At 24.1% G+C, this 21,705-nt stretch overlaps 5 protein-coding genes and 6 non-coding genes across 11 annotated transcripts; 5 read left to right on the top strand and 6 right to left on the bottom strand.

The window, feature by feature from the left end:
• Positions 1-680: 680 nt before the first annotated feature.
• Positions 681-2,568, top strand: PCHAS_1020600 (calcium-dependent protein kinase, putative; the record flags this gene model as incomplete). Its single annotated transcript, XM_016798364.1, has 9 exons — positions 681-781; positions 1,012-1,300; positions 1,451-1,507; positions 1,604-1,675; positions 1,768-1,832; positions 1,936-2,041; positions 2,157-2,219; positions 2,348-2,411; positions 2,531-2,568. The coding sequence occupies 9 exons, from the start codon at positions 681-683 to the stop codon at positions 2,566-2,568; spliced, it is 855 nt and encodes a 284-aa protein (XP_016655583.1).
• Positions 2,569-3,418: 850 nt separating this feature from the next.
• On the bottom strand, positions 3,419-6,865 carry PCHAS_1020500 (conserved Plasmodium protein, unknown function; the record flags this gene model as incomplete). The annotated part of the gene is made up of 1 exon (XM_735608.2): positions 3,419-6,865. One exon carries the CDS (start codon positions 6,863-6,865, stop codon positions 3,419-3,421), a length of 3,447 nt encoding a protein of 1,148 aa, XP_740701.2.
• A 2,890-nt stretch (positions 6,866-9,755) lies between these two features.
• PCHAS_1020400 (vacuolar protein sorting-associated protein 3, putative) lies at positions 9,756-14,168 on the top strand (the record flags this gene model as incomplete). The annotated part of the gene is made up of 3 exons (XM_016798363.1): positions 9,756-12,484; positions 12,664-13,851; positions 14,054-14,168. The coding sequence occupies 3 exons, from the start codon at positions 9,756-9,758 to the stop codon at positions 14,166-14,168; spliced, it is 4,032 nt and encodes a 1,343-aa protein (XP_016655582.1).
• Positions 14,169-14,746: 578 nt separating this feature from the next.
• On the bottom strand, positions 14,747-14,828 carry PCHAS_1020340. Its single transcript, XR_001678634.2, has one exon. It is a non-coding gene; the product is annotated as a small nucleolar RNA snoR23 (small nucleolar RNA).
• Positions 14,829-15,009: 181 nt separating this feature from the next.
• PCHAS_1020330 lies at positions 15,010-15,086 on the bottom strand. The gene has a single exon (XR_007844664.1). It is a non-coding gene; the product is annotated as a small nucleolar RNA snoR24 (small nucleolar RNA).
• A 525-nt stretch (positions 15,087-15,611) lies between these two features.
• Positions 15,612-17,185, bottom strand: PCHAS_1020300 (60S ribosomal protein L5, putative; the record flags this gene model as incomplete). The annotated part of the gene is made up of 3 exons (XM_016798362.1): positions 15,612-15,641; positions 15,943-16,721; positions 17,113-17,185. The coding sequence occupies 3 exons, from the start codon at positions 17,183-17,185 to the stop codon at positions 15,612-15,614; spliced, it is 882 nt and encodes a 293-aa protein (XP_016655581.1).
• On the bottom strand, positions 15,781-15,849 carry PCHAS_1020320. The gene has a single exon (XR_001678633.2). It is a non-coding gene; the product is annotated as a small nucleolar RNA snoR25 (small nucleolar RNA).
• On the bottom strand, positions 16,792-16,952 carry PCHAS_1020310. The gene has a single exon (XR_007844663.1). It is a non-coding gene; the product is annotated as a small nucleolar RNA snoR26 (small nucleolar RNA).
• A 1,610-nt stretch (positions 17,186-18,795) lies between the features above and the next one.
• Positions 18,796-20,053, top strand: PCHAS_1020200 (60S ribosomal protein L7-3, putative; the record flags this gene model as incomplete). The annotated part of the gene is made up of 3 exons (XM_016798361.1): positions 18,796-18,798; positions 19,084-19,398; positions 19,517-20,053. The coding sequence occupies 3 exons, from the start codon at positions 18,796-18,798 to the stop codon at positions 20,051-20,053; spliced, it is 855 nt and encodes a 284-aa protein (XP_016655580.1).
• Positions 20,054-20,169: 116 nt separating this feature from the next.
• On the top strand, positions 20,170-20,316 carry PCHAS_1020190. Its single transcript, XR_007844662.1, has one exon. It is a non-coding gene; the product is annotated as a small nucleolar RNA snoR27 (small nucleolar RNA).
• Positions 20,317-20,490: 174 nt separating this feature from the next.
• PCHAS_1020180 lies at positions 20,491-20,568 on the top strand. Its single transcript, XR_007844661.1, has one exon. It is a non-coding gene; the product is annotated as a small nucleolar RNA snoR28 (small nucleolar RNA).
• The last annotated feature ends 1,137 nt before the right edge of the window (positions 20,569-21,705 follow it).

Raw genomic sequence — 21,705 nt, 5'->3', positions numbered from 1 at the left:
ACTAATTCTAAATTTGTGTATATAATTTTGGGCTTATATATGTACAAAGCAATAAGCCACATTATACATATATATATATGTTTACAATTTTTACACCTTTTATATTAGTTTGCAAAAATAATTAACAAAGTGTAATTTATTCATATGGGCGGGATGCACATATGTTGTCGAATGAGCTTGTATTTGTTGACATATAATTTTAACTGCAATAAAAGCGAAAAAAAAATACAAATCAACAGATTTTTACTAACGAATGTTTATTTATATTATGCATATGCATATGCACATGTACCTATTTATAATGTCATATTTTTAAGGGTTAATTATTTTTTTCTGTTTTAACCATTATTTGATGTTTTTGTTTTTTTTACAATTTCATTTTACACACTAATTAAATTGTTCTTTTTCGTTTTTTAAACATTCGAAAGAAAAGAAAAAGAGAAAAATGACACAAGAAAGCAAATGTACCTACTATATGCATATAACCATGTATTATTGTCAACAGTAAAACAACATTTTTCTTTAATCACACAAACATAAAATGAGTTGAATAACATAAGAAGTGGCGAAGATATAGAAATAACAAACTACTATTTTATTAGGAAAGAGAAAATTTGTTTTTTTTATTATATATATACTTTTTTTAAATTAACAAAATTTATGAAATGTTATGAACAGCAATGGGAAATATAATTAAAAAATTACTAAAGGGTTATAATTATGTAGGAAATAAAAAAAATGAATATAAATTTGGAAAAATACTAGGCTGTGGATCTTTTGGGTAATATAAAACTTCCTATATGCAAACATGTTTGTGTGTGCACATGTTCATAAATAGTTATTACAGACAAAAATAATGTGATAAAACAAAACGAAACAAAACAAAATAGTGGCCATTCCATATAAGCATACGATGGAAGTTTACCGAAACATGGTGCATCCTATGGATGTCTACTATGGCTTGCTCGACCTAGTTATGCATACTTTTTTTTTTATTCCCTTCCTTTTTAGGGTTGTACGAGAATGCATTCACAAAGAGACAAACGAAGTATATGCTGTTAAAATAATTAAGAAGAAAAAAAAACATAAAAAAAATTCAAATTTTGAAAAGATGGTTAAAAATGAAATAAATTATTTATCTATAATGAGCCACGAAAATATTATAAAACTCAAAGATTTTTTCGAAGATAAAAATAAGTTTTATATAGTTTTAGAAAAATGTGAAGGAGGAGAATTATTTTATAAAATTGTTAAAAATAAATGTTTATTGGAAAGTGAATCAATTCAAATTGTTCGGCAGGTATCATCACTTTTGTCCATCCATCAATTTGGTTACATCAATGTGTCTCCCCCTACTTTGTATTCCCACTTTTTTTATCTTACCTCATTTTTTCAATCCACTAAATATGTTATATTTCATTTTCTACATTTTCCAACTTGCTATGCTCAGGTTTGTTGTACCCTGGAATATTTGCATTCAAACAATATTATTCATAGAGATATTAAGGTAGCAAAAAATGAAATTAAAACATAACTTTGTAACCCTATTTCATTATTCATATGTTTGCTGCATATTATTGAGCACCATTCTTTTATCTTTAAGGCGGAAAATTTTTTATTTAAAAATAAAAATACAGAAAATATAAAATTAATAGACTTTGGAATGGCCAAAACGGTAAATACGTAATATGCATATATATCTTGGGATGCCAATATATACCTATAATTTTATCTCAATATTTTTCATTTCACTTTTTTAATTATCAGGTTAATTGCGAATATTTAACTGAGTTATGTGGGTCACCTCATTACATATCCCCAGAATTGATAAGGTAAATTAAAAAATGAAAAAAATATGCTACATGGAATAATGCCCTTATATATGAAAGCGATACTATTACAAACAAATAATATTTTACTTCCTACTTTTTTTAGAAAAAAATATACATTGTCATCAGATATTTGGGCCCTTGGTGTAATGGTTTTTTTTATGTTAACAGGAAAATATCCATTTGAAGGAAAAGACACACAAAAAGTTGTGGTAAGAATGGTTGAAAAGGGAATAATTTTTTTTTATTTATTAATAAAAATAGAAAGCTATTCATAGTTTATATTATACTTACATAATTATGTTTTTTATTTTTTTCAAATTTAAGGATGAAATACTAAACAAGAATATCAATTGGAAAGACAAAGAATTTTCTTCTTTATCAGTTGAGGTTATTTCCTATATAAACATAGTAAATTTTTTTTTGACAACACCACTTTATTTTTTTTATTAAATAAAGTGAAATAAAAATTGTGCGGAATTTCACATGAACGTTCATATTTTTTTTTTTATTTAAAGGCCGTTGACTTTCTAAAAAAACTTCTTGAACGAAATGAAAGAAAAAGGCTCACCGCATTTGAAGGTAACCGCGATCAAAGAATGTTACCCTTGAGGGGAACCAAACTTATGCATACACATGTTTACATATGCTTACATACATACACACGCATGCGCATTTGGATGCTTTCCCATTTTTTGCAGCGCTCAATCATCCATGGATTAAGTTGGAAATGGAATAATCTTCTTCGCACCACAATTGGAAATTTTTATTTGTAGCTCTAGCATTTGTTCGCACTTCATTTTGTTTATTTTTTATTTTTGTTTTCCTTTCAAGCTTTATAGGAAATATGCAAGTCATGCAATCCCATTCAATTTGTATGATCACATTTTTGCATATCACAATTAAATATTTCTTAGTATACAATGTGTGTGCATATATGCCTCAGCTACTTGTTTATTCGTTTAGCTAGCTATTCATATAACTAGCTATCCGTTTGGCTAGTCGTTTTTTTTTTTGTACTATTTCAACGCTTTCTCACAAATGCACATTTTTATGAGGACATTTGTTTAATCATTTATTTATGCTATACTCATTTGATGTTTTTATGAGGAAATAATATGACATAAAAATGTGCATATCCAATATAACCTAATTGTTTGACACCCCAATACATACTTGTATATGCACAACAAGTGTGTTAATTTTTTTTTATTATGTAAAAACATTTTTTCTTAAATTGCTTTCTTAACATATAATCATACTTTTATTTATACTATTTGGTGAGTATCTTTCGAAGCATTTTAAAATGAAAAATAAAAATGAAAAAATGTGAAAAATGCGAAAAAATGTGAAAAAATGCGAAAAAATGTGAAAAAATGCGAAAAAATATGAAAAAATATGAAAAAATATGAAAAAAAAAGTATAAAAAACAAATAACATTCCTTTAATTATATATTTGGAACATTTTTATTTCACATGTATGCAAAAATTTATGCACGGCTTAAAAAAAAAAAAAAACATGCACAATTTGGTTTGTCACATAATGTGTATAATATGCCAGATAATTATTTTTTCGTGTTCCTCTATATTTATTTTACAAAAATATTTTCGCGCTTTCCTTTGAAAGATCCAGATTTAGGTATAGGAGTTGTCATTGACCCTCGGTAATGCATACCTTTAAATTTGTAATCCTTTCCCTTGTTTATATCTAGATTAGTATTAAAATTGCTATACTTTTTATTATATTTTTTTATATCTGTTTTTTTTTTCTCTCTAAAATGTTCGATATTTAATTTTATTCCGTTACAATATAAGCCTACATCAAGTAAAATTTGTTGGCTTTGTCTACAATCTAGTTCAGCTATAGCATAAGAATATTCTGAAAGTTTATCATAGTTATTTTGATAATTATATGTATTAGGGAACATTTTTTTTGCTGATCTTTGATATATATCTATTTGTACAGCATGCCCATCATTATAGTTTTTCAATCTATCTACAATACAATCATTTATTTTTTTTTTATCCATACTTTTGTGAATATTATGAATTATAATTTTTTTATCAACGACATTTATTTCATCATTTACATCTTCTTCGCTAGCAGATAAGTTTGCATCGCTTTCACTATTATCAGTTACAATATTATTATATTCACCATGTTTATTATTTTCTGTATTTTTCTTTCCTTTGTTTTTTCCAGCTTCATTGTCTTTATTATTTACTGCTTTATCGTTTAGATCATTGTCATTAGATCCTCCGTCTGGTTGATTATTTTTCATAACCCTAAATACCCAACTATTTGGATCAACTTTATTATTTTTTCCTTTTTTCTTTTCGTTTTTTTTCTTTTCTTCTTCCTTTAAAATTTGTTCCATTTTTGGAAGTTCATCAGTACCCTTTTCTATATTCCATACTTTGTGTTCGCTCTTTTGAGATTTTTTATTATTTTCTAATTTATTTCCACTAACTATCGGATTAGCATTGTTAACCTGTTTTGTATTATTTTTAGCATCAGGTTCTTGTCCTATTTCACTACTATAACTTCTTAACTTTCCATTGGCATTATTTTTATCTTTACCATTGATTAGACATTGATTACTTGCATATTTCGTTTCATTAGTTAATAAGATATCATCACCATTTTGTTGTACTGTAACAAGACAAGTATTATTACTATTTTTTTTTCCTCCTTTCTCAACATTTTTATTAATATTATTTTCAGTAAATAATTTTCTTTGGTCATCTGGTATAGATGTTATAGTATCTCCAATCATTTCATTATCTTGTGTTTTTTTTTTTTTTTTTTTTTTTTTTTTTTTCTCACTATTTAACTTATTCATATAGAAATCATTGTTACTACTAGCACTACTGTTATTATTATGTTCTGCATCTTCTTCACAATTATCATAATAATTTCCTGTTCCATATTCTTTACCTTGTTCATTTTGGTCACCTCCTTGAAATAGTAGTGGATCTCTAATTCCTTTGTTATAACTTTGTTTCGTTTGATTATTTAAAGCATCGTCTTTAGATAGATGAATAGGAGTTCCGCTTGCTGTATGTCTTCCTTTTGCTTTATTTCGTTTTTCTTCATTAGTTATATCATCATAAGCTGCTAGTTGAGGATCGGCATTCCATTCAAGAAAATTTTCATCAAACGTGTATGCATAGGTATTATAGTAGTGTATAAAATCTACATCTACATAATACTGATAAGCATTATATTTATGTAAATGAATATTTTGGACAAAAAAATGATAAACCTTTGAAGTTTTACTTTTATTAATTTTACCATAAATATACATATATATTTCATCATGTAAATTAATAACTTCAATAGATTTTATATGAACAATACATTCATTTACATCAATATATTTATAATATTCTGATATCATCTGTCGATTTTTTAATTTAATCATATTTTCATTTTTTTGACTTCCTTCAATATTTATATCATCTAATTTAAAGAATGTATTATTATCCATTTTTCGATTTCCACTATGATTGTGTTTACTATTTCTTGTTTCATCATCATCTTCGTCATCGTCTTCAATATTTTTATTATTATAACTTAACAAGAGTATTGCATTTTCCGAATAAAAATTATGCATCATTTCTTTTTTAGTATGTAAAACATAATAATACTGATATATAAACATGTAAGCAATATTATATGCATTTCCATTTTGATTATTTAAAATTTTACTGCTATTTATATCTTCGAAATTGTATGAGCTATCATTTTTTCTTCTCATATTTTCATCTTCCTTTGTTAAGTCATTTGTTTTATATGCATTGCTGGGATTTACATTTTTCAAGTTATATACACTATTATGACTACTACATGCACTTATACTTCGATCATTATGTATGTTGTTTTGTTCATTATGAATTTGTCTTCCTTTTACTGAACTTAGAGTATCTTCATCAACATTGTTTATGTTATCTAAGTTACATTCAATTTCACTGGGACGATAATTTTCATGTGCATTTGTATTAACCCCATTTTTGCTTCTTCGATTATTTAAATGATTACTTAGGCACCTATTTCCACTTGTTTGATCATTACCTTGTCTAGCATTGTCATTTACAATATGTATCATTCCATTCTTTTTATCACTTGTTTGTAAATTTTTAGGATTATTCTTTGAATTATTATCACCACTATTTGGGCTAACTAATTTGTCATTCATATCTGCATACAAAACTGCAGATCGATTTACCAAACTTCGATTGGGACCATCTATAGAATCATTGATAGTATTATAATAGTTGATTTTCTTTTGTCCTGAAATATTAATACATGCTGAATTATCATTCATATCAAAGAATTTATTTACATTTTTGGATGTATTATAATTTACATAATTTTCATAATTTCTATTTCCTGTGGTATCACCATTATCTGTTCCGTTTTGATTATTTGTTGGATCATGCATATAATTAAAATATTCTTCATAGTGATTATTTTTTAATTCGTTTCTTTGATTTATGTTATTATTATATGGTGCTTTATTATTACTATTTGTAACAACGACTCTACTATGATTATTATTTTGAATTATTTTCGAATTGCTTATATGTTCTATACTCGTTTTATTATCAGTACTGTTGAAATCTAAGCAATACTTTGTCATTTCATTAGTTCGATTCCTTTCCTTCTTTTTATCATACTGATATAATTCATCATTATATGACATAACATTTGTATTCGTCTCAAAATTGTTTGTATTGCTATTTCCAATTTTTTTATTATTATCCGTATTTTTTGTATTATTTATTTGGTTAGGTACTGAATTTTTTTTTTTATAAAAAAAATTATTATTACCTTGATGGAATATATCATTAAAATTGTCGTTTACTCCATTTTCATTTTCAATTGTATTATTTCGATTTTCTGAATGTTCATTTCCATTATGAGGATGATTATGTCCAGTCTTTACATTCGAATATTTATTTTTGTAAAAGAATGCCTGGAACTTATTTTTTATTCTATTACCATAAGGCTTTGTATCGGATGGCTTATTCATTTTTTCCAACTATTTGCAATCTTTTTACTATTTGGTGTTGTTACAATTTAGCATAAATATCCACGATATTTACTATCGGTGTAAATATGTGCAGTCGTGGCTCTGATGTAATTTTTTTTTTTTTTTTTTTTTGATAAATGCCAGTCAAAAGTAAGAAAATAAAAAGCGGTGAAAAGAAAAAATATATAAATTTTTATTCGTAATTTTTTTAAAAATATATAAATATATATGTATACATGTGCATGCTCATATATGTAGGCTTATTCCATATTAACAGAAATACTGATAGACGATATTCCTTCGTTTGTTATATTAATTTACCATCATATTTTTTTTTTTTTTTTTAGCTAGCTAAATAAGTACAATAATTGTAAATCATATCAATAGATATATTATATATATCATAGAGTGTGACAAAATATGAAGATAAAATAAATGTATAAACACGTAAATACATAAATATGTAAATACATATATCTATTATAAATGTGCAAGTGTATTCAATCTTGCATTATATATATATTTTTTTGCCTTAAGCCTTAGCATATAAAGCTTGGATTATGGCATATATATATATGAAGGCAATATTTTTGTTTTTTTTCACTTTTGTTTTATATATATTTTATAGTATATAAACAGTTAAAAATAAATATACATATAAAGGTATTGTTTTATTGGCTCTCATCAATTAATTTATATATTTGTTTCTTCAATTTTAATCTGGTTTATGCTTATCTACGAGTTAGCATATACTTCAAATTAAGTAATAAAAAATGGGTTTGTAAAAAAAAAAAAAAAAATTTAATATATTGTATTGTATAATATATTTTTTGGAGGGGAAGGTGACTGCATATAAAAATATTCACAAGGTTGCTTATGCTTGCTTATATACACATAAATATGCCTATATATATAAAGCATATATTAATTTTGTGTATATATGCACGTATTATTTTATATATAGTTACACTACTAATGTAATAAATATATATATAGCATAATAATATTCAAGTTTAAAATAAAATATTCAAATTATTTATAATAAAAATATAATATATTATCTGGGCTTGACAATAAAAATATTAGTTACGCTGCTTAAGCGATTTTACATAAACATTGCATATACAAAATAAATATCTATATAGCTTAAAATAGAAAATTAACAAAACTTAAAATTTTTTAATTATTATTTATTATATATTGCATTTTTTTTATATTCAAAAAAAATCAAGGAACATGTTTTTTTTTCATAAATATACGATTTTATTATTTTTATTTTTACCCTATATAATAATATGTAAATATAAATAATATGTACATATATATAATAATTTTATAATGCTATTTATTATATAGGCGTTTTATTATTATATCATATTTTATTTTTTATCAATCATTATTAATATTAATTTCGAAATATTTTTCCAATATTTTTCCAATATTTTTATATTTAAAAATTTTAAAATAAATTATATTTAATTTTACTTTAATCTACAAATTGGTATAGCTTTTGAATTTTTATTTTTCCATATACTTTATCATATAGTATGCATATGCATGTATGTAGTATGCATATGTATGTATACAAATTCAGGCAATCCTTTTTTTGCCTAGATAAGTATATATAATTTATATGAAGTAGTAGCATACTCTATGTAGACTATATTCCTTTTTAATTATTTTTTATTTTTTTTTTATCAATAACCTATATATGACTTAGTATAATTCCGGTTTTATATATGTTGTATTTCTAATTCAAATTTGATAAATTAGGTAGAGAAAATATAATAATAACATTCCTATGCATATGTATATATCTTAATGATATAGGTCTACTCCATATTTTTCTTTTTCCAAATTTTGGAACTTGTAACATGTTACTTTTTATTAAATTTTAAATATATTAAAGAATAGGGATTGTCAAAATGGTGAAGGATCAATAAAAATGGCATCATATGCTGTGCCGTTCTATTCTTTAGATATGCATATGTCAATATGTTTATATTTATGATTACTTGTTTTGTCGTAACACTCTTTTGGAGTATACATTTTTAATGAGGTAGTGGTAGAACAAGCAAGTTCATTTTTTCAAATTCCAATTGTGAATACTAAGGTTGGAGATGTACATTCATATAAAATAAGTAAATATACAAACAGTGTGACGTTTCGATCGTTCCTAAAATAGGGGTGATCATAAGTTAAGGTTAGAACTGTGGCCAATCGGCAGTATGCCATTGTTTGCATTTTTCTCTAAATTTTCTGCATAATTAAGCTAGCCATTACAATATGTACAGTACAATTGTGAAATAATAAAATAGTACATAAACTTATTCTAACTATTATTGTAAAAAAAGTTAAATTAAAAATTTTGGGAATATCAGCAGTGCCTGTAAATTTTATTACGGTTTTGATTACGTTTTTTTTTACGGCGTTTTTTGCAATATTTTTTTTTTTTTTTTTTTTTTTTTTTAATTTCCGTGGGTACCCAAATCGCTGGCATTTATTTGGCACACGATTTAATTAATTTTCCGAGCTAAGTATATCTTACATATTTTAACAAATTCAATTGATTTTTTATGTAGTTATGGGTATTTTCCATAATTTTTAGTAAAGCAATTTTTTATCACTCTCTGCATATTTTTCATGCATGTAGAGATATTTCGAGTAGCTCTATTATCAGCTTCCGTTTTACTTTTTATTTTATTATATCTCTAGTACGGAGGAAAATAAATATAAAACCAATGTATTTTTGGAAAAACGGCATAAAATAATTACATAATTCATTGAAGGGGGTAAAGGTATAGTTGTGCCTAAAAGAAATGTGCGCATAAGCATTTTAAGAAGTTTGGCATACAAAACGACGAAAAACGCCGAAAAAAAAAGTGGGACAATGGAACTGTTTAAGGTTGAGAATGTGAAGGCCCAGTTGAGTTATGAAGTAACATCAGCATGCTCGTTCGATGACTACATGTTTGTATGTACTGGTGAGGGGTACATATATCGGTATCAAATAATTCAGGATAAAGAAAGGAATAGTAATAATATTGAATTAAAGTTTCTTGACAGTTGTTTAATTAAAAAAGATAAACAGATAAGTAAAATAGTTATAGTAGAATGTGATAATACATTTATATTATTAATTTTAATTGATGATCATATTTATTTTATAAAAAATACAAGTTTCCATAATTATAAATTGATTTCCAAAAATGTTGATTTATTTACAATAAATGAAAATAGAAGATTTGAATTATTATTATATGGTCAAAAAAAAAAAAAATTATATTTTTATAAATATGTTGATAATAATTATAAATTATATAAAGATATATCATGTATAGACATTTTAACTTGTTTTTTATGGATTAATAATTCTTTATTTTTAGTAATAAATAAAAATTATTATTTACAAGACTTAAATAATAATAATAATAGAGTGCTTTTATATTCTCACGAATTTGAGCAGACATATAAATATATAACTTTAATTAATATACATGAAATATTTATTGTATGTGATTTGAATATCGGTGTATTTTATGATGTTGAAACGTCTATGCCCTCTAGAAAGAATACAATTATACTACCAAGCAATATAATCCAATTAATATCCTTTCGTTTTTTTTTATGTTGTTTAAATTCAAAGGGTGTATTAAATTTTTATAATACAAATAATCAACAACATATACAAACAATTGATATACAAAACGAAGTAAATTTAGTAATCAACTTTGCTAATATTGGAGGAAGAAACATGCTAGGGGAATTACTTAACCTTGAAAATAATGATGAGTATGGTTATGTTCCTAATACTAATTCAGGATTCTCACATTTTGATGATCTAGGACAAGATAAAAAGTCGCCAAAGAAAATGCTTAGCTTTAAAGAAATTTTAAACGAAACTGTAATGACAAATATAAAAGGAAGCACAAAAAAATATGAATATAGTGAATATAATATTGATGAAGATAAAATGGAAATGGTAAAACTTTTATCTATGTCTGATGAAAATAATTATTTAAAAAATTGTTTATACATTATTAATAATAATTTTATTAAAGTAATTAAATGGATAGAATTATATAAACATCTACCAAAATGTATAGAACAAAATAAAATTGAAACTGGATTTTTATTAATCGAAAATAATAATTTTGAAAATGATATAGATAAAATTAATATCTTACATGAATATAATAAAGCATGTGCATATTTTTATTTTAAAAAATTAAATTTTTCACTTGCTTTTATGCTTTTTGAAAAAGTAAATATTAATATATTTTTCCTCTTATCTTTTTGGAAAGATTATTTTAATTATTCACTTAAACAATCGGACAATGAAAAAGATGAATATTCTTATACCCAAGACAAAACAACGGATACAAAAAATTTAGAGGAAAATATTAGTAAACCATTTAAACAATTTCTACCATTAGGTTGTACTATCGACGAATTAATAGAGCGTGAATATTACACCTACTCTCAAAATGAAATGAAAAATTATATCGATCCACTTATGAATGAAGAGGATAATGAATCTTTATCAAAGCAAAAAATACTTAACATTGCTAACCTTTGCTTAATAAAATATATATTGAAAAAGAGAGAGGTCTTTATTGAAAATAAATATGATATAAAAATAGATCGAAGCACTTGGGAAAGCATAACAGGTATGACAAACCATGACCAACAACAAACTGACGAATCTGTAACTCAATCGGAATCATCGGATTATATACACATTGATGAACTGATTGATAATATTCTCATAAAGCTAATGGTAAATAATAATTATAAAAATTTTACCCAATTTATTATGAAAACACCAAATTTAAATTTAAATATGAATGAGTGTGTGCAATATTTAAAGGAAAATCGTAAATTTATTGAAACTATTTTAATACATATACGATTTCATAATTTTGATGTTGCAATTAAAATGTGTATATCATTTTTGCATTCATACAAATTAAAAGAAAACAATGATCAGGACAATATTTTTCAAAATGAAAATGCCGAATGTAAAGATAGCGACCTGGCATATGAACGAAATGAAGAAGATCAAGATATGTGGTGGTGCAAAATGTTAGATGAAAATAATTTTAAAAATAATATCGAACGAAGTAATACTTTTCATTCTATCTTAAAAGAAATATATAATGTTTTAATAATTTTAAATGATAATGTTCATTTAATAAATGTAGAACAGAGTGGAATAAAAAAGCTTTTTGAATATTCATTTCCATTTTTATTAAAATATAATGAAAAATTATTTTATGATTTTATTATAAATAATAATTTGATTTTACGCCCTCATGAAATATTACTTACATTCAAAAAATTACAAGACATAAAATTAAAGAAAAAAATTAATTACTACATACAAAAATATGTAATGAATTATATTAAATATGATAAAAAAAATAAAAATGTTAATGCAATTTTGATTGAATTATATATTAACGATTCAGAAAAACCTGTACAAGTCAGGCAAAAAAAAATATTAAAAATGTTACGCTCCAACTACCCAGTGGACACAAATCACATAATTCAGATGATCGAAAATAAAAATTTTAATTTGGTTACGGCATTGTTGTACGGAAGGATCCATAAGCATTAGTAAGTTTTCGTAAGCTGGTTGGCTTGCTTTTTTCCGCCTTTTTTCCGCCGTTTTTTCGCTGTTTTTTCGCTGTTTTTTTCGCTATTTTTTTTTTTATTTGGCTACCTGCATTACTACTAGCCATGGTGAGCCATTTTTTTCAATTTACACACCGTTATCGACATTTTTTTCTTTGTAGTGAAAGCCTGGAAATTCTTTGCGACGAAGATTTGAGAATATGTGAAAAGTATTGCCACTATTATAGCTTTATGTTGAAAAGTTTTGTAAAAGGATTAAAAAAAGAAAAATATGAAAGCATATTTTCTAGTATTTACAACAATGATAAAACGATATATCAAAAATTGCTTAATGAGAAGGGCAAAAATAATGATATATCAACAAATGATGAATATAAAAAAGATGATAAGACAATGAAGAAGAAGAAAAAAAAAAAAAAAAAAGACACACTTGGTGATGCATTTATTAAGGGTATTATTAAAGAATATCATAAATATAGCTACATAACAATGAATAAAAATTCTTTGGAAAAAGTTAAAAAATTAAATAGTTTAAATAAAAAAAATGATGAAAATATACAGAATAAAGAAGAAAATATAAAAAAAGAATATGATTATATGCTTCATTTAATTGGTAATGAAAAAAATAGTTCTAATGATGATGAGAATTATGATATAACTAACTATTATGATAATAATGAATCGTGTGGTTATTCTTCGCAAAATACTGAAACCAATGCGTCAACAAATTGTCGCCATTTCACAGATATCGAAAGTGAAAATACTACTGATAGCTTAATTATAGATTATAGTGATGAAAATAATAATGTAACTGTACAAGAACATGGGGTTGCAAAAAAAAAAAAAAAAAAGAATGAAAGAGAAATTTCTATGAAGGGAAAAAGATCTCAAATTTCCAAATCAAAAAGAAAAAATGATAAATACAAAAAATTATTAGGAAATATTTCCAAAAATCAAGATATAGATTTATTGGAATATTTTCATGTTTATAATGAAAACAAATGTAGATCATGCGGTTTTTTCTTTTTATTTATTAAAGTATGTATGGATAAATATAAAAATAAAAATACATGTGAAGCAAAAAAAGAAATTTATAAAAATTATATAATCTATATTTTAAATAAATATGCAAATCATAATGATTTAAATAATATATATATATTTAAAATGATACCTGAAAATTGGAAAATATCAAAAATATCAAATTATATTAATTTTTATTTGCGAAAAAAATTAAACACACAAACTAACCTTGAAATATATCACAACCTTATAAAGAGTAGCTACTTAAATGCTACTTATAATCTTATCAAAAAAAAAGAAGAAAAAATTCTTATACAGGATAGTATGTAAGTATAATACACACAAAATATGTACATTTAATTATTGTTGCTGTGTATATTTTTATTCATTCAAACTGTCATTATAAGCCTTGAATGAAATAAATGCTTTTTTCACATTCTTCATATCATTATTATTTTGTTCATTGCGAGTAGTAGAATGCCTATTCATTTATATTTTCTTTTGTTTTTATTTTTTCTCCGTTTTCAGAATGTGCAACGTTTGCAACACTGCTATTGAAGAAAAGGAATTTGTTTATTTCTCGGAAACTGTTGTACTACATATAAAATGTGTGTGCAAATATAATCCTCCCCAATTGACATAATATATATATACATAAAAAAATTAGTGTTACCCTTGATTTGAAAACTATTGGAACTACAAGCTCGTTCTGAGCTTTCCAGAATTCGTTTATTTAATCCGTTCATTTAGTTTTTGTTCTAATTTTTATTTTTTTACTTTTCATTTTTAATGATAACATTGTTGCCGCCTATGTATTTGGCGATTGCCTGATTAAATAATATTTGTAATAAAAAAACGACAATAAAATTGTAAAAGTTAAAATATAGTTTTATGTTCATATAAGCAAAGCCAATATTTGGCTTTGAAAGGGGAGCATAAAGTGTGTGCAAAAAATTGATAACTTATTTTTGTTCTACCGTTTTAAATATACGGTAAATGGTATTTTATACCTGACAAGCAAGGTAAAAAAAAATATATTTTTTTTTTTTTGAATATATCATGTAAAATATGGCTAGTTGTGCTAGCTATTCTACATTAGAAAGGGGTGTACATAATGCCCCATTTCTTTTTTTCTTTCATAAATAATATCATTGAGAATTGTAACAAAAAGAAAGAAATAGAAAGCCCTATATCTTATTCGAAAATTTTATGTTTCGACTTTTGCATCAGACACTATATTTATCTCCATCTTCAACATACAGAAGAACGAAAGTTAAATTATTTTTTTTATTCATCATTTGCAAAAGACGAAAAGATAGCAAAAACATCACAATGTGTGTGTTTTTTTTTTTTTATAAAAATTTTTTAGACTCATACAAAATTATAATATATATAAACTTATATATTGTGTGGTTTTTATTGAAACTTTATATAATTTCGTATGATGCTATTTAATAATATTGTTTTGTTTTATTATTTATTTTTTTTTTCAGATATATATTTTTGTTCATCAAAATTTTCAGACGTAAATTACCCAAAAATTTTTATATCATCATAAAAAAAAAAAAATAATAAGTCTACAATATATTGTAATGTTTAAATAGCTGTATATATAATGAGATATCTTTCTCAATTTTCCAAATTGTTAAAAAGCATATCATATATTTTTGCTTTTTTTTTGTTGGAAAAAAATTAAAATTATTTTATAAAAATATATGCAAAGTTTGCTTGATAATACAATTTATGATTGAATACACACGTATGCAAATAAATATATATATCTACACCCGTATGCATATATATATATTTTTTTGCGTATTAAATAAAAAAAATATAAATATATATGCTTATATATATGTACATCATAGGTATGGGCATTCAGCAAACCCTTTATTCCTTTTTTACACAGTGGTGAATCAAATGCTATATATATGTATGTATAATATGTGAATATATACAATACATATACATATGTAGGTGTGTTTAAAACAAGGAGAGGGAAAAAGAAAAAAAAAAGAAAAAAGGCTACCTGTGCACATACAATGCTCCACGAGGTTTCGCAATCAACAGCCAATGGGTTCTTCGTTTATTGTAATTTTTCGATATACTTCTCCAACTATAAATTATGAATTAAAAAAAAATAATAAATTAGTAAAATAGGGCACGATTGAAAATATGCATGTACATGAACAGATGAAAAAGAGTTGGGGTGTTTCCCCTCCCTCTTGGAAGTTATAATTTATATGTGGAATATATTTGTTCAGGAGCGTTATGCATTCTCAAATTTTATTTTCAAGTCAGGTCTGTATATTTCATCATTAAAAATATATTCCATAATTTCACAAGAGGAGGTTCCCCAAATTGAGCAAAAGAAAGCATAAATATGCAAACTGATATAATGCTTATATATTGTTTACCTTTTCTTTAACTCTTTGTTTTCTTAATTTTGCATTTAATTTGGTTGGTTTTTGGTGTTTGGCTATGAATTTTTTACCAGCCTTTTTGGCTTTCTTCTCTGGATTTTTTCTAATTTTTTCGTGAGCAGTAAGATACATTTTTTCGATATTTTTTTCATCAATTTTATGTTTTAAATAATCATTAAAATGGGCTTTATATTTATCCATATCTTCTTCTTTCATTGCAGCCATATATTCAGCTACATGAATACCTAATATATTTTTTCTTAATTGTTCAGGATTAAATTCATTTTTTGATCCTGGAAATCTGTTATTTCCATGTGGAATGTTTAAGCCACCATCGCATGCTCCTTTTAATGCAGCGAAAACACGATTTCCTGTGGTTGTTCTAGTTATACCTACATCTAAAAATGCTTTGATTGGTTTTCTGTCGCCTTCTCCTTCTTTATCACCATCTTCGGCTACAGATTCAGCAGTAACTTTTTCTACTCCTATAAATTGACTATCCAATTTTAATGATTTTAAAAATCTCCTAGCACATAACAAACCAGTGGCATATGCAGCTGCATAATTTTTTAATCCAACAGGGATACCATATCTGATTAATTCTTTTGATTTTGCTTCAGATAATATTTTATCACCTTCAATATGAGCACTAGCTATTTGGCATATAATTTGGTTGTTTGTTTTACGAACAATGAAACGGAGTTTTTGGGCATTGTACTTATTTTTGTCTTGTAATATTAATGCCTTTCTAGCTCGGTAGTCAGTTTTTCCCTCTACAAAAAGGTAACAAAATAAAAATGTGTAACAACAAATTTTATTGAAAAAAAATATGGCATATTTATAATAGGTAATGTGGGTGTGCCAGTGTCAGGTGGGTCAAAAATTTTCGTAAAACTTTTAACCCGTTTTATCACTGATAAGAAAAATTTATTTAGCCTATATAAATATGCTCTCATAATATTAGCTACATATCATGATTGCATTTAGCATTTATTTAAGGCATATATATATAGTACATCCATAAATAAAAAAAAAATGTATACATTGCTTGGGCATTCATATTACAAAAATATGTACAATACTGTGGGAATAAAATGTAAGAACATAAACTTATATACACGCATAATATGCAAAAAAATGTAAAAAAAAAATAAAGTTATATACCTCTTCTTCTTCTATATTTGACTTGGTATCTTTTAAAATATGCTTTATTTTTTACAACTTTTACATAAGCCATTTTTACAATTTTTTACTTTTATTTAATTTATATAATTTCCCCTATTTTGTAAATAATATAATTCATTTATTTTATTTTTTTAAGATTGCTTAAAAAAATATATACTTTACTAAGTATAGATATATATAAAAATTAATTTATAAAAAAAATTATAATCAAAAATAAATATTCCTTCAATATTTATATAAATAAAATTATGTAGTTTAAATAAAGCTAAAAACAAAAAAACATAATAAAAGAGAAAGTCATATTTTTTTTGTATGCACAAAAAATAAGCACTTTAAGAGCTTGTCAATTATTAATTTTGTTATAAATAATATAAATAAAAATATATATTTAATTATTCTTACTACACTAAGTACAAAAAATGGTAATACAGTTTTTGTAGTTATTTTATATAATAATATAGTGCCCTTTAAAATGTAGGGAAAATTTGGCAAGCTTTTCACAATAAAAAAATGTATGAAATGTTTATATATATTTATGTATTATTTATTAAAATAAATAAATATTCCATTGAACGGATAAAATTATTCACATATTTTGTACATGTAAATTTGTAATATATTATGCATATTATTTTATGATAGGCATATAAAGGGAACACTTTTTTAAAATAAAAAAAAAAACTAACTATATACATACTATTTTGGCTTGCTATATATAGAACTTTTTTTTTTTATAATATGCACTTTAACTACCTTTACATATCCCTAACCCATAATAATATAATATATAGGGCCAATAAAAAATATATACAATTTGTGGTTATACCTTTATAAAAGGCTTGCTACCATTTTAGCAGTGCAAATATGTTATTACATACATATGTATATTAATAAGTTGTGGGCATATTATATAGCCACCTATTAAGCATACTACATTTTAAAGCCAAATAAATAGCTGAAAATTAAGGGAAAAAAAAAATTATAAATATACTACCATTTTTATATGCATACATTTTGTATAGCCCAAAAGTATGCCCTCATATTTATGCGTCCCCAAACCGCTTGTATCACCTATCCCGCCATTTTTTTTATATTAAAAAAAAAATATATACATATATTATATGCATATAACTATTTTTTTTTCCTTGCTTTTGTAAAATAAATATGTACAGTACATATGGTGATATGTAATAAAAATATAAAATATTTATTTGAGTTAGTCAAATAAGTATGTAGTATGCATATATAATAATTAAATAATAGGCAGTATATATATATTATTTTTTTTTACTATTAATTAATTAATGTATGGGAAAATTAAAAAAATATATATATAAAATAAGTAGGAGGATAATATACTACAATAAATAGCAAGAATATATTATATTATATTTGTGCTTGTTTCGTTTAATACCCTACAAACAAAAATGTATACATAACTGATATATTATGTAACAACATGTATTGATTAAATAAATATATTTTTATTATATAAATATTATATAATATTATACATTTTTTATAATTTTTTTTTTTCTTTAATATATGATTTTTTATGTTATAAATAATATATAATATAAAAAAAATATATATATTTATATAGAAATATATATAAGTTAAAACATAATTTTTTTAACATAAGTTTTCCAATTATCTTCAAAAATGGTAATAATAAAATGAAAAATCATATAAATCTATATGTTTTCCATTTTTATATATTTATTTATATATTATCATAAAGTGTTATATATTATATACATTTTTTGTATTTGCTGTTACAGTATTTATTCTTACATTTTAAAAGAATAAAATTTACACTCACGTGTTTATTTAAAAAATAAAATGTATAAATATTTGCTGTATATAAAAAATAGCTATATATGGTCCTTGTATTTTCCACTGTGTTATTGTATCATATATTTAAATTTTTTATTTTATTTTTTTATATAGGCAAAAGATAACAAAAAGCAACCAAAAAAACCCTCTAAAAAAACTCCAGCACCATGCCCATTGAGCAATAACAAAACTGTTAAGAAAGAAATTAAAAAAGAAAAGAAAAATGGAATTCGAATGAATCCTTTAATCTTTGAAAGAAAAAGAAAATCTAATATTATTGGTGTTGGTATACGACCAAAGAAAGATTTATCAAAATATGTTAAATGGCCAAAACATCTTAGATTACAAAGAAAAAAGAAAATCTTATTACAAAGACTAAAAGTTCCTCCTGCAATTAACCAATTTAGCTATACTCTTTCGAAGAGCCAGGTACATTTTAGCTTCTCACTCTAACACATAGTTTGGATGTTTCTCTTCATATGGGATGCTTATTCCCCCTGCATATATATACTTATTATAATCTCTTACTTTTCCACATCCTTCGCAGACTCACGATTTGATGAACTTCTTAAAAGAATATAAACCAGAATCTAAATCAGAGAAAAAAGAAAGATTACTTCAAAAGGCTAAAGACGATTTAAACAAAACTCAATCAAAAGATAAAAAGCCTTTGATGATTAAATATGGAATAAAACATATAACTAAATTAATTGAAAGAAAAAATTGTAGTCTTGTTGTTATAGCAAGTGATGTTACTCCAATTGAATTAGTTTTATTTTTACCAGCTTTATGCAGAATGAAAGATATCCCATACTGTTTTGTTAAAAGTAAATCAGCCTTAGGAAAGCTTGTACATAAAAAAACAGCCACAGCTGTATGTGTACAAAAGGTTAGAAAAGAAGACCAAGATAAATTAGACCACTTTTGCAAAATATCTAGAGAACAATTTAATGATAATACAGATATAAGAAGAAAATGGGGAGGACAAATAATGAGCAAAAAATCAATGATCTTGAAAAAAATGAAAGATAAAGCTAGAAAACTTGAAGAAGCAAAAAGAAAAGAAATATCCACCAAATTATAAAGGTAAAGAAAAAAAATAAATAATCTTGCCATATTTGCCCATGTATATATATATGTACATGAATTAATTAAAAAAAGAAAACAGAAAAATGGGGGGAGTATGAAAAAAAAAATACTTATGCTGATTTAGCCACAGTGGCATTTTTCATTATTTAATACTTTTGGTGCCATCTGCTAGAAATCAGCTACAACAAATTCATAATTTTAGGAACCATTAAAAAAATTATTAATTTTTTCTATTGGGCCATATTTATGAGTACAACACAATTATTTTTTAAAAACCACACAAATGATTTATTAACTATCTATTCTCCTGTTTTCGCATATTAAAAAGCGAAAGAAGTTCCATTTCATACTTCTTTATGTACATATATATACCTGTATATGCACAGGATAATGATGAAGAATAAACCATATTATATATATATATTGTTAATAATTATAATGATGAAACTATTCAGGAAGTGCCGTCTGATTCTTTTTGTTGACGATAATTAAAAATTCTGACCATAATTATTTTCAATGAAATTTCATCATTACTGTTAGATTTATTCGCACCCCCCATTATATATACAACATTATGTGAGCGGATAATATACATATTCAAAATTTTAATATTTTTATAGGAATAAAAAGGATAAGCCGCAATATATAGAAAATACCACCTTTGATGCATTTACTACAAAATAATTCATGTCATATTAGAAAGTGAAAAAAACCAATGAATGCATTATATCATGCATATATATTATTTTACTTTTTTTCTTATTTTTTTAATTTATTTCCAAATGTGTTTTTATTATATTTATATATAAAATATACTTTTTTATTATGCATAATCCAAACATTATAATATGTATAAGCGCACACATGTATTTTGCATGTGCTTAGCAAAATGATAAAAAATGACTTAAACTTTTTACCTTTTATGAATTTTCTATTCTTAAAAAAGTGTATATATATTATATAAAAGGAAAATACGAAAAAATTAAAAATAATACAATAGTAGTGATTATATTCAAAATTGAAGGATTAAAATAGGATACTATTAAGTTACTATTTTCATCGGTTTTTATTTTCGGTTATTTGAAAAGTGGCAATTATGCAATATCTTCTTTTATGTAAAACTTGATTTTCTTATTTTATACTTATATATAGGAAAACAACATCATTATAAAATATTATTTTATTTTGTACTTTTTTAAATTGACACATATTCCTTATTTTATAAAAAGGGATTATGCCCTTTCATTCTCTATATGTATGTAAATGGCAATTTAAGGCCATTGGGGGTATTGCATTTATTTTTTTTTACATGACTAATGGCAGTTAGCTAAATGACAAATATAAAAAAATTTTAAATATAAAAAAAAATACAAATATGAAAAAAAAAAATACAGAATGGGCAGCTATTTTGTATGTATTTTTTTTGATGGGAATACAAAATGGGCATATTTACATGCACAGTTCATGCCAATATAGTATACGTTTCTCTAAAATAGTTAGCAAAAAGCTAAATAGCTATTTATATATAATTAAAGAAAAATATTAATATATGCATTATATTTATTTTGCTTTTATATTAAAAAAATATATATATTTTTTTTATTTATATATTTTATATTTTTTTATAATAATTCATCATAATGTAAA

The sequence above is a fragment of the Plasmodium chabaudi genome (genome assembly GCF_900002335.3).
Source record: "Plasmodium chabaudi chabaudi strain AS genome assembly, chromosome: 10".
Classification (NCBI taxonomy): Eukaryota; Apicomplexa; class Aconoidasida; order Haemosporida; family Plasmodiidae; genus Plasmodium; species Plasmodium chabaudi.
This window is presented reverse-complemented; position numbering and strand designations above follow the sequence as displayed.